General features: G+C 32.0%; 1 protein-coding gene across 3 annotated transcripts in view; it reads left to right on the forward strand.

Moving 5' to 3' along the window:
* The window catches only part of LOC113398955 (uncharacterized protein), a 35,866-nt gene extending 19,564 nt beyond the window's left edge, over positions 1 to 16,302 (forward strand). Inside the window, exons 5-21 of one of the 3 annotated variants that reach the window (XM_026637915.2) lie at positions 164 to 261; positions 6,892 to 7,012; positions 7,435 to 7,522; positions 7,604 to 7,756; positions 8,494 to 8,648; positions 8,738 to 8,835; positions 9,173 to 9,248; positions 9,966 to 10,157; positions 10,377 to 10,526; positions 11,653 to 11,728; positions 11,838 to 11,923; positions 12,325 to 12,507; positions 12,664 to 12,804; positions 13,083 to 13,322; positions 14,086 to 14,356; positions 15,152 to 15,372; positions 15,727 to 16,302. In XM_026637915.2, the coding sequence (XP_026493700.2) occupies positions 164 to 261; positions 6,892 to 7,012; positions 7,435 to 7,522; positions 7,604 to 7,756; positions 8,494 to 8,648; positions 8,738 to 8,835; positions 9,173 to 9,248; positions 9,966 to 10,157; positions 10,377 to 10,526; positions 11,653 to 11,728; positions 11,838 to 11,923; positions 12,325 to 12,507; positions 12,664 to 12,804; positions 13,083 to 13,322; positions 14,086 to 14,356; positions 15,152 to 15,372; positions 15,727 to 15,742 (2,365 nt within the window). In that variant the 3' untranslated portion in view covers positions 15,743 to 16,302. The remainder of the gene's footprint in view (positions 1 to 163; positions 262 to 6,891; positions 7,013 to 7,434; positions 7,523 to 7,603; positions 7,757 to 8,493; positions 8,649 to 8,737; positions 8,836 to 9,172; positions 9,249 to 9,965; positions 10,158 to 10,376; positions 10,527 to 11,652; positions 11,729 to 11,837; positions 11,924 to 12,324; positions 12,508 to 12,663; positions 12,805 to 13,082; positions 13,323 to 14,085; positions 14,357 to 15,151; positions 15,373 to 15,726) is intronic. The other 2 variants (XM_026637916.2, XM_026637917.2) reach the window with 2 other exon arrangements.
* The last annotated feature ends 1,529 nt before the right edge of the window (positions 16,303 to 17,831 follow it).

Consider the following 17,831-nt stretch of genomic DNA (forward strand, 5'->3'; position numbering starts at 1 on the left):
ATCGTTTTGGTAAAAATTTAAAAATAAAATCGCGGGGTATTGTAAATTATGAAGTAACATTTCACGACAGGAAATATGGAAAGAAATTATCGGAGTGAAATATTGTTAAATTAAAGGAATAATTCACATTGATTAGTATTAACATGATTTTTAATTTGTCTAGGTACCAGTTATTTCTACAGTTAAAACAAGACGTCTTGCGTGGTCGGCTACCGGTTAACTTTGACCTTGCTGCCGAGCTTGCCGCCTACGTGTTACAATGTAAGTTTTACTATTATTACTTTATTTTTTTAAATAATTTTCTGATGACTTCCTGATAAATTCATCTTTTGTATTTTATTAAAGATATATAAATATTCATAAACATTTCATTGTAAGTTGAAGTCTATATTTCGAACCGTTGGTAATTCTACATTCGTTTTAGTCTTGGGACGATTCAAAGTACCTATATAAATATGTTATATATTTTAGTTTGTTATTAATATGGCATTTTACTTATATATTAAGATTATTTATGTCTTATTACATAGAATTTTAAGAGCGTGTGAGGACATGAATTTAAAGTACATCTTCAATTTGCCCAGCGCTTTAGTGAGCTTGCACTTGTACGAATTGGAGCGACATCTCCTGAGACTCCTTAGCCCGTGAGATTCGTACAAATTATAAATATGAGTACATTTTCCAAGTTTGTTAACACTATCATAAACACAGTTACAAAGTTACAAAGGTTAAGGTTCATTATTTTTTACTTACCTTTTAACGTAAAACATAATAGATAAACAGAATTTTACCACGCACTACATACTTAAAAAATTACGCTTTAAATTTTTAAAATAAAATTTAAAAAACAAAGGACATAATATATTAATATTAAATAAAACGTATGAGCGGTATTTAAAAAAAGTTTTGATCATATTATAAACAGATTTTACTCTAATTAAAATGTTTTTATGATAATATAATAAAATCTTGCCATTTTTTAGAATAGAATAAAAGAACTAGGTAGCGTTTGGTTTCACATAAAAGTAATCGTTATGTTTGAGGTACGATAAACAGTTAGGGCTCTATTGTTATAACCAGATAAGCTCTGAATGGCGTTAGGTTATTAGCCAATTTGGTCATGGCTATCATGCCTAGACCGGCCAGTGATGCGTTTTAGCTAATAGATCGGGCAATCGCTTTCATCGCTAAGTGTGCACTTATATTAATGCAACAAACAAACAATGAAATAGTTAACATTTTTACCTGAAAATTTATTTAAAGTTACAATTTTTGAATGTCGAGTTTGTTTCGGTAGCAGTTTATAAACTTGGAATATTTTTCCTGTTTGGGTGTTTGTAGAACCAAACGGAAAAGCGGTTTGGTCGGCCGCACTGTGCTTGATTCCACAACTTTAATTTTGTGGTTCTTCAGTTCGGTACCGCCATAAAATGTTCTTACTTTGTGACTTTGAACTAGTTTGAAATATTTATTCGACGTAGTTATGGTTGTACAGTCTCTTTAAAATTTAGATGTATCATTTTTAAATATCAGATGAATATGTGTTATGTGTCGGTGTGTTGTGTTTGTTATATGTTCTATACTTATTTTTATTATTTATTGTACAACCGTTTGTAACGCTTTTCTTATGGACTATGTTGTTTCTTTTTTCTTGTGTTTTGTGCGCATAGAACTAGAAACGAATTATCATATACACATTTTCTTAATATTCTTTGTATATTATACGAATCGGTCTCGTTTTCCTGTGGAGAAATTTCATCATTATATATACAATTTTAACTCTCACAACCTATACAACATATTTACACAGATATATGACAGTGACAACGACAACGTATAAGTTATTATATTTTAATATTATATTATTTTGGAGATAATTTCATCTTCCTTGTTCTTCATATACGTATGATACTTACCGGCATAACCTTTGCGAGCGATGTGATGGTTAAAACAATGAGAAGATAAATAAATGGTAATGATCAAGTTAAGTTCTCCACAGAGAACCATTGCGTTGCTAAGTTCTCTGTATCTTACAAATAAAAACAAAATAGTGTAACAATCTGTTCAACATTCCGTGTCATAATTGTGCCGTGCACGCAACGGAATAACGAATGAAATTGTGGTGCCTCCGGCTGAGTGCGAGGACGTTGACTCACCGCCAGAGGCACTACTTCCAAATGACCAGTTGCCCTGATATTAAAATGTCCAACCTATCTAACAAGCGTATAAAAGAAAATATATCATATTATTAAAGCGAAACGGTTTGTTTGTTTGTGTATCTGTAAGTTTTAATAATAACCTTTTAAATAATTGATTGTAAGAACATGAATATCATCGGTGGTACGTGAATAGTCTTAATTTAAGGTAGATAGAACTGCGTAGCGTATAATATTAAAATTTACTGAAACCTTCTCCGAAACTTGCTGTATTTTCTGCTAATAGTTTTATGCACGTCGTCTAATTTAATAGATAAATTTAGATACTACTATAATTTATTAAAAATCACATAAAATAGTAAAGGACTTTTCCTTAGAACTCATGTTAATTGTATGATACAAGAATTGTTATTATTGCTAATTAGCTATGAGAACAATTCTTGTATCATACAATATAGCCATCTCATCCAAATACTCAAAATTTGAGAATTAAGATACACGATCTAGTTAGATGTTTGCAGCTAGCATGCAAAGATCTATAAAATAATTGTTACATAATATCACTGTAAAATATATATTACTATAAGATAGTTTAAAATATAGTAATTGTATATAATTATACTGTTGGTCAATTTTATTTACAAAAATTAATATTATATTTATTTCTAGAAAAGATTACTACAATTACAATTGAATCGAAATAAATTATGGTATATGATGTCAGTTATTTAAAACTTCTTACTTGTTTATGAATAATGATAAATAAATGATATTGGGAACACTTCCGTGTAACATGTAGAGATTTGCAAATCTCTTATACAAAGTGTTCGTGTAGCTGTTATGGCAAACGGCACGTTTACTTGTAAGCCTCCCGGGCTGAAAAATTCACTCTATTTACTATTATGACAAAATAAGCTATATCTCAAGGAATACGCAAGTTATAAACGTACAAACGTACAATATAGTCGACGTCAGTCTTGAACCTAGAAACACTAACATAATATGAAAGTTTCATATCAATCAGATTAATTCCTTTTTAGTCAATCTTTAGGTATCGTAGTGTACATTTTCTTGTCTAGAAATATTCCATAATTAAATAACTACATTATATCGATTATTATACAACAAAATAAATTGAATTAACGAACAGCGACGAAATCTCTACGAAATTATTTATGATAATATTTGTGTGCTGTGTTGACAGAGCTAGTTTTATTATTTATTTATAAAGACGAGGGAATATCAAACTTCAAAGTCAAGACCGGTCTTAGTTTTTTAAACACGAAAACAACTACTATCGCAATAATGAAATTACTAACATTTGCCACATACAGTGATTGTATAGACGCACATGAGTATGTATTTAGAAATCAATACTGTATAGTATATGTCTTTTTTCAATTCATTCAATTGGCTGTATTATCCAATGGACTATAGAGTCTGGTTCAATTCCGCCAGAGCAAACCGCGGCAGCTATTGTTAAGCTATTTACTCGGGCTGATAACTGCAAAAAATACGAGACTGTTTAAACTAATTTGAAACCTATTCAGCACAAAACATGTTACTATGTTTTTAATATATATAATACTATATATATACATATAGCAAAAAAAAAACAGAAAACAATCCTCAGGACCCAATATGAAACATAATATTTCTATAAAATATTATAATATGTAAAATTTGTTCATTTAAGTACCATGTCTTATTAAAGTGTTTTATGATGTACATGTTTTCAAAATTGTATATTTAATTTTGTTATATCTTGTGCCATGTTTGTCTATTTTTGTTTTTTGCTCGTAGAGGAAATTAACGTCTTCCTTACCTTTGAAGATCCACGTCGTCAGTTAATTACCACTCCAATCTACTTCTTGCATCAATATTTATATATTAATTATGTGTCTTTCTGTATAATTAATTAGTATAAGTAATATCGTCGGGCGAAACGAAAATTATCTCTGTTTTTCGTATTATTTTAAACAAATTCGTGTTTGTTATGATACAAGAGGGTAATTTAAAAACAAAGGCTATGTGTGTAGTTTATGTTTTGCTACTTTTTTGTTTTAAATTGGTTATATTTAATCCCTATTCAGTAACGAATTTTAGTAAGTGAATAAGACCCGAGAGCTATTTGTTCATTATAGTTAATATTGTAAGGTACAAAAACGTGTCCTACTTGGGTGAAATTTTACAAAACCCAGAGATATGAGGGTGAGGTATAATATCAATGCGTTATTCAAGAGGTAAATTAGCCATCAGCGGCAAAGCATCGTTTGCATCTAATCTCGTCTACATCGGCCCCTGAGGCCCGGGGGACACATATTAACGGCGAAACGAGTAGACCTGCCGTACGAAATTACCACACACACCGTCACACAAATGAAACTCATAAGGATATTCAATACCCTTCGTAAATATTTAATTATTAAGGAAAACTATGACTGGAAAATGATGATGTATGTAGAACAATATCATGTCTTTATTCGTTGGGATTCCCGTTCACGATATTTGTAATAATACGTTCCTGTATTGACTTAGGCGAGAGGATGTATGACGTAATATATTTTGGTCTTAAAACAATTTAAATCAATTTAAATCATTGGTTTTTGAAACAAAAAAAAAACTTTTGCGAAAATATCTATAATATATATATTAAAACAAAAAATAAACAAAAACAAAATCTTAGCATTCTTAATATGATACAATTTAAAAAAAAGTAAATTTATCGCTTTACTGAGACTGAAAAATGTTTTATCTTAAAAAACTTTAAGTCGAAAAAAGTTGTTCGAAAGAGTGAACAGCGATATACTATTTGTCACTGCTCGAGGCTATCTATTTTAGACGGCTCTCGGTAAAGTCGTTTTCTGTTTGGAAGTATCGTGAATGTAGACAATGGTCCGTCGTTGGCAACAAGTTAGTTGGCCTGAGGAACTCCTTACATTAATCAACAGGATGGGCTATCGTCCGGGCGCTTAGTTGAATAAGACTATATATTTGCAAGGTAAGAATGCTCTTCAGAAACAATTCTATTCTGTATACATGAAGTTCACGTAATAAATGTAGATACAAGAGAACATTCCTTAAGGATGCTTAGAGCCATTTTATCGCAAACGTATAAGATTTATTTTTATATAGAAATATTTTATCAAATTATTAGCATCCATCCACATAAAAAAGTTTTTGATTTGACGTAAAGCTAATTACTTTTTTAGATGTTTCTTTTTAGGTGTAAAATTTAATGCTTTAATTTAATGGATTGCTCCGAATGCGTGTAGTGTGATACGGTCGATTTTTATATTAAACCTAAATACCATAAAGCGCAATATTTTTATTACGACAAAATCATCAGTCTAAGATTTTTTCAGTTTAATGTTACTTATTTCGTTATAATTTCCTCGAAGTAATCGAAATAAACGGCTTCAAAGTGGTATCTTGAATATAAATAAATAATAAGATCTAACGTTTTACCCCACATAAATACAATATTTGTTAGCTAAGTTACCGTATGTCAACATCTCCGAGAGTGCTCGATTCACGCTTCCATGCATCATGATCTGTGAGCCTGTCCACACATCGTTTACACTCAAATAGTGACGGAAAGCAGAATTCAAATTACTCACTGTATAATGGAAATGATGAAAACCAACCACTTTGATATTCTAAATAATATGAACACTAAATTTTAATGCGTTCATATATTCATTATTCAACTTTAAAAAATTGTTACGTAAATGGACCGCTTATTCCGAATGTAAGGTGAATTCATATTGTTATTCGAATCCCGTTTCGTATTGTTCTGTTTTAAAGTGCCCGTAACAGTACAAGTGTTTAAATATAGTCGTTTTAAATTTATCGTCGTCCAACACAACGAGCACTGAAGTACAATGATAAGTGATAATATCTTTACGAAATATTAATACATATGTCTATTAAATTTAAATAAAATAGTATATATTAAGTATATTTGCTTATAAAAATAATCTTACATCACTCACACTATCATTTGAAGAATTTATTATAGCGAATAATAAAAAAATATTAATGTAAGATCTCTCGTATTATATCTGTGTTTTCTACGAGTTTACCAGATGTTGCCATTTCCGAGGACAAAAAAAATGACATACGACGGGAAATGAGTGTCAGCTTCGTTCGCTACACTTAGTTTTTTCTTTTCCAAACATGGTAGTATATTTTCTTTTCTCTTTGCTAAGTTTTCTTCGATAATTAGCCCAGTGTTCTATTTACCCTGATATAGTAATGAAATCTAACAATCATACTGAATAAACTTAAATATGTTTATGTACAATGACGGGTTTTGTTTACCCATTAACTTCCTTATTACCACTTGTGTTTACACATCATTCTGCGTATTTATTTAGGACACGTTTCACCCGCTTTAACTAAATTAATTACGATTTGTCAAAAACGAGGTCGGCATTACAATTGGTTTGCTAAATATGATATATGTTTCACCTCCCAAGAAACAATAGTTGTTTTGAATTTGCTCATTGATTTAAATTTGTGTAATATATTTTACTAAATCATGAATGTTATATGCGTAGTATATATGTATTTATATATTTTTTTTATATATTATTGAATTGGTTAAAATCAACATTCCGAACCAGTGGTAATTTTCATTTAATATAATCTTGTAAAATGAGAATTAAAAATAATTTTAATTTCACAATATTTATATAATGCTGTGCTTAAAAGTTTTAAATATTTACAATAGCGGAGTTGGGCGACTATGATCATCGGAGACACTTGCCGGGCTACGTATCAGAGTTCAGACTTCTAGCTCATCAATCACCCGAGTTAGAAGCAAGAGCCGCAGAAATTCACCGAACACTTACGTAAGTCTAATACAAGTATTAGTAAAATATCTTCATGGAAATTTCGATTTATAATATCGAAAGGAAAAACGATTGAAGGAGAATGATTTGTTGTGTTTTATAAAATTAAAAAGCAGTAACATAAAACAACCAACTGCCCCGGAAATCTAACTTTTTTCGCGTAATTGAATGAATTTTTAACTATGCAAAGATGCAGTCTGCGGTCCTCGCCGTTGGCACGTCACAAAGCCTCAATTACATGCAAATTATGTGTACCTCCCTTCTTAACTGGAAGTGAGCCGTTGCCTGGGCCGTCGAGATTATTCACAGTTAGCCTTCTATGATAATTACCAGAATATTAAATAAGAAAAACAATTAACTTAATAAACGTTAAAAAGATTTCTTTGTGTTCTAATGTCTTAAGTGTTTTATAAATGTTACAGAGGTATATCACCAGCCCAAGCGGAACTCAGTTATTTAGATAAAGTCAAATGGCTCGATATGTACGGTGTAGATCTACATCCTGTTTTGGTAAATTATATTTTTTATAACTTTTTTTTTGTCAACACTTCTTTACTTGGTAAAATAACAACGCCAATTTGTTTAATTCAGGGCGAAGACAGCGTAGAATATTTCTTGGGACTAGCGCCAAGTGGCCTGTTGCTTTTACGTGGAAAACATACTGTCGCTACCTATTATTGGCCGCGTGTCTCAAAGCTATATTATAAGGGACGATATTTTATGATTCGCGTAGCTGATAAAAATGTAAGTATTTTTTATATAAAGTATTTTTTATATATTTCTACGCTGTAATGACAAAAATACGAAAAGACAAGACGTATGACCTCATTCTCGAAACAGATTGGTTTCAAATGATAAGAGCAACTTTGAATAGTTGTGTGGAATGGAGTCCATCTTACGTTGCTTTCTTAAAAGACATTCGCAGGCAGGCAATTTTAGATAAGTCGCGTTGAACTGAGCGGAGTATTTACCGCGTTCTGGACGAATTGCTGATAACACGTGCTAACCGCTCGCAGACCCGGAGATACCGACTTACTTCTGCGCCTTTGAAGTGTCTTAAAAAATAGGGAGGGTTTCGAAATTGCCTTAAAATACGTTCTCCTTGCAAAATGAACGTTGATCAAAGGAAACTCCGGAAAATTGCTTTTCTTATTACGTACACGCGAAAAGTTGGTGGAGACAAAAAGTTACTTTCAATATCACGTTTAGAATTTCATTCGCTTTTTAAAGTTAATTAAAATAAATATAAATTTTATAAATATATCAAAAATTTATTTAATAATATTATATTAATACACACACTTTAGCAGACATTAATACTTCAAAGGGTTTAAGTAATTTCCCACAATTGGATTTTAATGAACAACGAAATGTAACTTTAATTAGTGAAAGCCTTACAAGACGGTAAGTTTGAAACTTAGAATAAAGTTAAGGAGCCAGGGATTTTCAGTTTTGTGGTTAATCCCTAATGTTTGTTTCAGAATGACACATCTACTTACGGTTTTGAATCGCCCACCAGGTCTGCGTGCCGTCATTTATGGCGCTGCTGTTCTGATCATCACACATTCTTTAGATTACAACAAACATCTCCTGCATCTGCGGACATCTTTGCTATAGGTTCAAGACTTCGAAATAGGTACCATCCTTATTTTTTTTTAATTTGACACGTGTAAAGTACAGAGATTTCTAAAAATAGCTATTTAAAATAATAAATTTTTTCAACAGTGGCCGAGGTTCGAGGCCGCGCCCTCCGCCCACGTTTACACGAACACCCTCGAGACGTATTGCTCGACCACAAAATTCATATTCCTCACTTCACGATGGTATTTTGTTATATATACTCCAACTTAATTGATACATGTTATAAAATGCTATTATTTTAAATGGTAGATTGTGTGATTTGCAATTTTTCATTAACGTTTTTAATAGGTGTTTATGAGGTTTTTTTATTAAATATATTGTGCGTTTATGATAAATTAAAGCGATTAAATACTTTATTTTTCATGTGAAAAAAAATAATGTTGATCTGCTTAGACGAATAATCTATAAAAAGTATGTGTCTTTCACAGATAATAGAATAATTGCTAAAATGTTTATATTTTTAATAATCTTAGTGCGACCTTTTTTAAAACATACTCTTACGCTGTTCTTTTATTACAGTACCAAAGTTAGAAGACTTGAGAATAAAAGACTGTCCTGAAATGAAACAACCTACCTCAGTTCACCGGCCTAATTCGTAAGTATGCTTTTATTTTTCGTAATGCTTGTATTTCTTCGCTCCCTCGGGGATTATTCTGTGGTTCCTCGTTTTTATTAAGTAAGATCACAGAAACTTTTTGAACGAAGCTGATTTTAGCCGAATGTTTTATTGATATACATACAAAATTAGCTCTTCAACTTCCTTTTTAAAATTAAAATTTAGAAAAAATCTTACTTAGAGAGCGTCTACGTCGCGAAAGAAGTACCTATGCTAAGTTTGGAAATCAGAATCTGATTTAGTCTTGTACGACGATTTTGTTATAGATAATAAAAGTTACAACTTATTATAATATATTTTAAATTGTTTAATGCGCATTTCACCTTATACAGGCGAATATTAAATAGCCTCCTTATATTTTTAAACGTGAGCTGAGATGCTCCAATTTTAAGTAAGTGCACGTGAATCTTAACCGAAGGTTGCGGTTTTCCCGGGCAAGTACCAATCAATCTACATGTGCTCAATTCTGCCGTGTGTACTCGATCTATATCATAGCCAACCATAGATCAGCGTGGTGGAATGCTCAAAACCTTCTTAAAACTAGAGGAAGTCTAGTCCAGCATTTCTTTTTCAGACTGTTACTTTTTATTTTTAATCCTAGGTCAGTTATCGATCCTGATAATAATTCTAGGTCCTAGTGAAAGAACGTTATATTTATAGATAAATATACAGCTCTCTTTATATTTTTCGTGTTAGATTAAGCGGTGAAGTTGCTCCTATCGTGGCAACTAGTGGTCCTGGAGGATCGCCAAGATCGACGCGGTCAGCACCTACTAGGCGCGGACTCTATTCTGCATCACCAACAGCAAATAGGCCGCCGCCAGTGCCTCGACATCGGTCGGCATCCGTAGACTCCCAGAGTTCAAATGATTCAAGATCAAATCGAAAGTAAGCAAACATAATAAACATAATCATTAAATTCATGCATTTTAAATGAAAAGTATTCTATAAAATTGATTTATTTTAATTTATACACAAACAAATTTATTGTTTTGTGAACTATAATCAGATATTAATTTTTGTTTAAATTTAAAATTAAAATATGCAGAGATCGTATTTAAGTAAGTTTATGAGTTACGTTTTTTCACAAACAACGTGTAACGTTAGACACAGGCACCGGTCTCGAAGACAACAATCCGATGCCGAAAGCGAGCTGTCCCGCGGGTCAGGTCGCTCTGGGCGTCGACACCGCCGACATCGTTCAAGACACAAGCATGAGTCGGGCTCAGAGAGAGACGAATCCCAACCTGACAATAAGTCAGTTTTTATTTATTTTATTAATTATAGACATTTCATATAAAATTCATTACTATTCCCGTTTACGTTATCATCACATGTGATTCATATAAATGCTATTAGGAAGGGACCTTGTCAAATTGCATAATTCGGAAGGGATGTGTAGTGTCAGAAAAACAATATGTATGTATATTTATATATGAAGATAAATATATAAAAATATATAGTTTAGAGTTCTTTTAATAAATCACACAGTGAGATTATTTATATTATTCTTCTATTCTACTCATAGCACAGATCTCTTTCAAACAACACTTCAGTTTACTCTAGCATTTTTGAACACGTATAACTTCAGTACTCATTTTGGTCGAAACGAATTAAAAATGATAACAGAAAAATAAATAACTTTAACATATTGCTAACGGTACCTACAGGTGACGTCACGTTTTATTCTAAATAACCCATCCTAATAGCTTTAGAAACGTATATATATATATACTCGTTGTGATAACCTAAGTACCCAAATAACTGTAGATATTACACAGTTCGATTATGTGGTCCATATTTTATAAGATATCCTATAACGCAGTAGGAGAAAGATTCCAAGCATTTTCGTAGCAAACTCTGGCAAAACTACAACAGATACAATAAAACTTTGTATGAGGAAATCGCAGACTTCAAAATTTTATATCGAAAAGTTTGCCATCACAGTCGTATTTTATGAATAAGCCTGATGTAACGGTTTCTATACAAAAGTCACCTTGGCTTATCCATTAATTAATTAAAAAATAAAAATTATACAAAATGATTTTTAAAATAATTCCCAAGAATAATTGCATCAAGCATGTGATACGATCTATTTTCCTGTATGTGCTGAGTGTATAGATGATTGATGGATTATTGTTGCGATAGAGTAAAACATATCACAACGTATATATGGTGTCATATGTTTTATTGTTTAAAAATATTTCGAGCAAATCATTTTCGAAAAAATATTATATGTATATTGTAATGTATTGTAAAACAATATACACGAATCGCAATTAAATAATGAATTGTCATGAAATGAAAAAAATCACATTCAATTGGAAAAATATTAGTTGAATTTCTCTTCAAAGTTCTCCTTATAATGGCTACAATATTTCAGGGAATATGAGCTGGTCGATTCCGAGTCCCAATGGAAGGAGGTATTAAGACAAACAACGGCCGGCGGTAGCGTTCAAGTGAGTGGCTCTATCGAGGAAAATAAATACAATGTTTAAATAGAAGTGCACTTTACCCTTTGCCGTTAACTTTATTTTACTCTCTCAACACATATATTTTTAAATACAGGTAGCAAATGTTCGTCGGTCCCAAATGGAACCAGAGACTGGTACGCATCGATCGTCTCATAGACCGCGAAGACATAAGAAGCATAGGTAAATTAAAAGGATAGCAATATTTGAAACGAACACTATAGAGTTCATTTTAATGTCATAAATATGTTGTTAGTACTTTTGTCATTATTTAATTAATATTATAATAATCTGTCTTTATAAGCAAAGCTTTCTAATATGCCTGCTTGTTTATCTATACGATAAAAGTTATGCAATCGATTTAAAATTAATTCCCGATTCGTTAAAGACGAAACTTTAAACGAAGCTCAGAACTGGATGACAATGCTATAATTAATTACTCGCTTTTTTATCCGTTTACTTTTTTTGTTTTTTTGTCGGTTCGGCACAAATATTGCAATAAATTTCAATTAAAATGTGTTAAATATTGGTATTATTTGTTGTTTTTTTAAGTAGTTATGCTTTAATTAAAACATTTTTACTAGATCACGGTCTCGTTCACCGAACGAAAAGAAGTGGCTACCTAATGAACTGAAGCAACACCTCGAATTCTCTCTAGTCGATACTACAGGAATGACTGAGGCACAGCTCAAAGAAATACCGTACACCGTCGTACAAACAAGCCACGCACGGCACACTAAACTACGAACGACATCGAAACACAAACAGTAAGATTTTTGTTATTTGATTAAACAATTTTTCATTTTTTCAAAATAACAACTTGGTTTCAGCGAGAATTAAATAGAATATTTATTTTTTGTTCTATCAAATTGACGACTTGCGCCATGATGTAAAAATCTTATTCAAATCTTATTATAACGTAGGACTGAACACGGATCACTTGCGAGACGAGAGAAGAGCTCTTCGTCTCACAAAAGTGACCATGACAACCACAATCAAGGATCTCTCAGATCGAGCTCAAGCACTCTCAGTACACACAGAACGAGCAATGAGAAACATGGGAGGTATGATGAGGATAATTAAAATTTTGCTTATTAAAATATTATGTGTATAATTTACGCGCAGTGCTCACATTTAAGTTCATTTGCAATTTTATTAACTACCAGAGTTAGAAGTACGTTTGTGTTACATTATCTAATAGAAAAGAATACGAATCATATCGAGTCACTTTACGTTTTTTATTATTTAATCAAATATGTTATTACGTTTACTTAGGTTATATCTGTAACAATATTAATTGAAGCGTAGTTTGTATAATTAATAATATTGAACCGTCTTTTAGGCGTGTTTACCCAACATTCGACGAACCCGTCGGACGATCTGGGGATGATTTCTTAACGAATAACGGGTATAAAAGCACTGTTACGCCAGTTTCACACAACAACAACCCGTACAGTCCAGTTACCAATAGCAATAGCAATAGTTCAAGTGGTGAATTAATATCAGGAAGTGCAAGAGTGTCGCACGAACACACTGATTCTGGATTAGGTGCTGATCAGGACTATGCTTATTCTTCCGAGAGGTAATTAAAACATTGATTAGTAAAGATAAAATAATTTTAAGATTTTTTATTTGTTATTATTACATTGCTTGCAATCATCGGCCATTTTACACGTTATGTCAAATCGCCTTAATTAATATTTAGGTACCATGGATGTATCGTTTTTTTTTTATTTAATAAAATCTTTCATAAGTAGTTTGATCTGCAAAATTTAAGTTGTAGAATTAATTGTGTTTTTAAAGAAGTTTGTATTAAACGTTAACTTTTTACATAGTATCAGTAGGCTAAATATTTTATATTAGGAATTTTCAAAGCTTAAAAAAATATTTTTAACAGTCGTAATCAATGGGTGGGTAATTAAAAACGCTAAAAAAGTTTGACAACTGTTTGATTTACCCTTCAATCGGGCAGCGTGCTATCGAGCATTATTAACACTGCCGAAAACTAACCATGTTCACCCTAAAATAACGCTAATTACTAAATATAATAATTCATTTTGACTAACCTAGATTAATAGCAGTTATTTATATTTCAACTAATACTTGTTCTTTTTACAAGTTTTTATTTAGTTTCACAATTTGTATGTGGGTTAAATCTTGCAACTGAATTTTACAACAGCAAACTTGCTACAGTTTCATCTAGCCGATTAAACTAAAATGTTGTATTCTATTTTGGCGCCTTCCTGATTTTTTATATTATGATTGTCAACTTATGATTTATAAGAAACATAAATTATGAATATAATACTAAGAAATCAGAATATCAAAAGTGGTTTTGTCACCAGGTCGAGCGACAGCGCGAAGTGTGGCGCGGGCGGGTCTCAAGCGCCTGTGAGTAGGCAGTGGCGGGCGGGCGGCGGCGGGGGCGGGGTCGCGGGGGCCGTGGCGGGGCTGACGCGGCGGCCGCCGGCGGCACCTGGCCGAGCTCGGCTCACCGCGTCAGGCTCGCAGCGCTCGCTACTCTCGGTCGCGAGCGATAGCGCCACAGCCCGGCGCCCGCGCGACCTCGTGCCCCGCTGTTATCCGAGTCCCGCGGATGGTGGCTTTTCACTTTTCGTGAGTGGGCGCTTTGCTTCCTAACATACTTCTGCAATTCGGCTGCCCTCGAAATCCATTCTATGACTAAAAGGAATGAATTTGATTTAGCACAAAAATATTACTTTTTTGCCGATATAAGCCATTTAATTCACTTCAATAAACACTGACGTAATTTTATCATAAAGTTAACCTATCGAATTGTTTAAATTGATACAATTGAGAATCATAGATAATTTAATAATTAATTTCTACAGTGAATGGATTTACAGGGACTCCTGACATTATTCGCAGCTCCAATTTCTGGGTCGCTAAAGATTTAAGATGTAAATGGCATATTTTATTTTAAGCGTTATCACACAATTTTCATAATCCAATAGATGATGAAAAATATAAATTTACTGCCTACAATTTTTTCTATGAAAGTAGTATTTTTAGTAGAATAGATATTCTAATTCACTGACGGCATCACTTCTTGTAATCTGTTTAATTCCCCATAAAAATATATTATGTAGAATTTTGCTTTGAATGAAAATTATAATAACAAGATTCTACTTCAAAGATATAATGAATAACTTAGCACCTACTTAATACGCAGATAAACCAAAATTTAAATTACTGTCAATATTAAAATGATGTCTGCGTCCACTCTACTAAACTAGGATGTAGCAGCGCTTATAAGCTATGCCGTATTTTTATGGGAGTTAAATATTTTATGTATAAATTGTACAAATATAAATTACAGTATTCTGGTTGATTAAACAGTAAGGTTTGCATCGGTAGCTTGATAAGTGTATATGTAATTGGGATACGCAGAGACATGCTAGCAACAACAACATAATGGTGGGAGAGAGCGGATCGCTGGCACGGCGGTATATGCGGCCATCAAGAGAATCGCGTGACTACAACGCAAACTTGGCGAGGACGCACACGAGACTCGCGCACCACGCGCATCACGCGCACCACGCGCACCATGCGCACATGCGACACGACAACACTCTCGACATTATCTTAAAACCTCTCATAGAAAGCACGCAGTAAGTAAAGCTCGCACGGAGGTTTCAGCAATTTGTGTCGCAACAGGTAGCGGAATGAAGTAGCTGCACGTACATTGGTTTGTTCCCCCCTCCCGGTTGCTCGCGGAGGCATCATTGTTTGTATTTTGTTTTTGCATGATATTTTGTTGGGTTCGTGGGTTAGAAGGTGTTGATTAACATACGTTGACTAACCTTTATTTATGTATTATATTTATTTGTTTGTTAATTATTTGTGTGCAATGTCTTGTGAATAATTTTGTGTTGACACGACTTAAATATTTGGAATTTAATAAATACTGTGCGTAATATTTATGTAAATAGTCTTACTTTATGTGTTATTTTTTATTAATGCAGGTTACAGAGCAACTGAACTCCACGAAACCATCCAGTAACTCGGACATTATGTTTCACAAACACGGGAATGTAGGAAAATCTCCAGGGGGGGCCGAGATGAGTACCGAACTATGACCGGAGCATTCAAACTTCAATAATATTATGATGCGTTTTCATTGAAAACGTTGGCAATTTTAATTATTGCAAATGCTTACTATTTGTCAGAAAGTCCCCAACAATTATACAACATCGTAACAATTTGTTGGGAAATAAACTTTTCATAATTAAATTATATGAGTATTTTGTTTGTGCAATAATATAAAAATGCATATGTGCAGTGACATAACACAAACGTTAAAAACTGCGCCCCAGACAGTGCTTGTAAATAAATGTAAATAGTAATTGTGTTATTGATAATGTTTCATGTGTTATTTTATGGAAAATGAAATGAAAAATGGCATAAAATACGTTTTGCGCCAAAGAAGACCGCTAGGTAGAAAACAGAATCATTAAAATCTGAAAATGATGATAAATATTAAGCTAAGAGATAAATTATCCTTAAAAACATTATATTATGAGCTCTTTACCTTTCAGTAATAAATATATTTTTTTAATATCTTCGTTCCTTAATTTCATCTAAAAGCTCTAATTTGCAGCTCGTTATGTATATATATTTATAAATACTGCGATTAAACCATCTGCTAAAGATCTGATCATAAAATTTGAAATGGAAAACACATGCTTTTCACTTAATAAAAAATATATTCTGAAAAATAAGAAAATCGCTGAAAATCTATTTTTTTTTATCAATCGATTATACGACGTTTTATTGAAGGATTTTTTATAACTACTATTTTTGCCCAATGCGCACAAAAGATCAAAACTAATTTTATACATAGATACTCAGATACATATATTGTTTTAATTTTTAAGTCATAGACGTTAGTTAAATGACAAATGGGTTGTGTTTCATAAAATTGTATATATAAAATGACATTATAATTGTGCTTTGGATAGAATTCATCATAAATTTAAAGAAACTTCGTAAAAAAAATTGCTTTCGCATAAAATGTAAATTTGCATAAAATTTACTTAATTTCAAAGACGGGTATAATTGTATTTTATCTTTAAGCGACATAAGTTAAGATGTAAATTTGTTATGTAGCTTAGGATAAATAAAATAATACTCAATTTTCATAATAAGAAAAATGTAATCCAATAGCATTCTTGTTTGTATGATGTAAGTATTTTAGGATTCCGACTATTATTTTGTAATCTGATATTTATGATGTTTTTTAATATATTGTATACAATATTTTTAGCATTTTTATCATAAGACAGAGTCGTGTGCTAATAAATAAAACTATCGGTCAATTTATATTTCAGAAAGACTGATAAATACACTTTTCATGTTCTACAATAACCCGATAATTTGGAACTGTTTGCAACATAATATTGTATTTTTTCAGAACTATTTCCCTCGTTCGTAATAAAGAAAATAATCGAAATATTTCCAAATTTGCTTACTTTCCCTTTTCGTCCCGAATTAAAATAGATAATTTCTAAGAACAGTACTTTCTGATACTTGAAAATAATATGAGCGTTACGTTACTTTTTGTTGATGTAGTTTCGACGTACTGCCATGAATAGAACGTAGCTGCGTTATTTGTCTGAAAAAATTAAAAACTTATAGTGTGCTTTGGGTCATTTTTACATATAATATTTTGTTTCATTATCGAAGACGCAGGTTTTTAGTAAAAATAATCAAAGTTTTATTTTGAATGTTTTACAAAATCTAATCGATATCATATTGATATTATAAATGCGAAATTATCAATCGCAATCACTCCAGAGCGACAGAACGGATCTGGATGAACTTTGTCACAGAAATAGATTATAGTCTGAATACTAGATAAGTTACTTTTTATTCCGAAAAAATATACCTAAAACAGTGAGTATCAGACCTCATATAGGAGAGAAGCCTCGCTCGGAAACTAGTACGTGTATAGTACAAAAAAAGCTTATATATAGAATGCAAAGAAGGTTCATACAGAAGTTTATATACAGTTTCTACAAAATGGCTGAAGTGTTTTTTTTTTTCAAATATCTGTTTGTACTTACGAACA

This window comes from Vanessa tameamea, chromosome 2 (assembly GCF_037043105.1).
Source record: "Vanessa tameamea isolate UH-Manoa-2023 chromosome 2, ilVanTame1 primary haplotype, whole genome shotgun sequence".
In the NCBI taxonomy this organism is placed as follows: Eukaryota; Metazoa; Arthropoda; class Insecta; order Lepidoptera; family Nymphalidae; genus Vanessa; species Vanessa tameamea.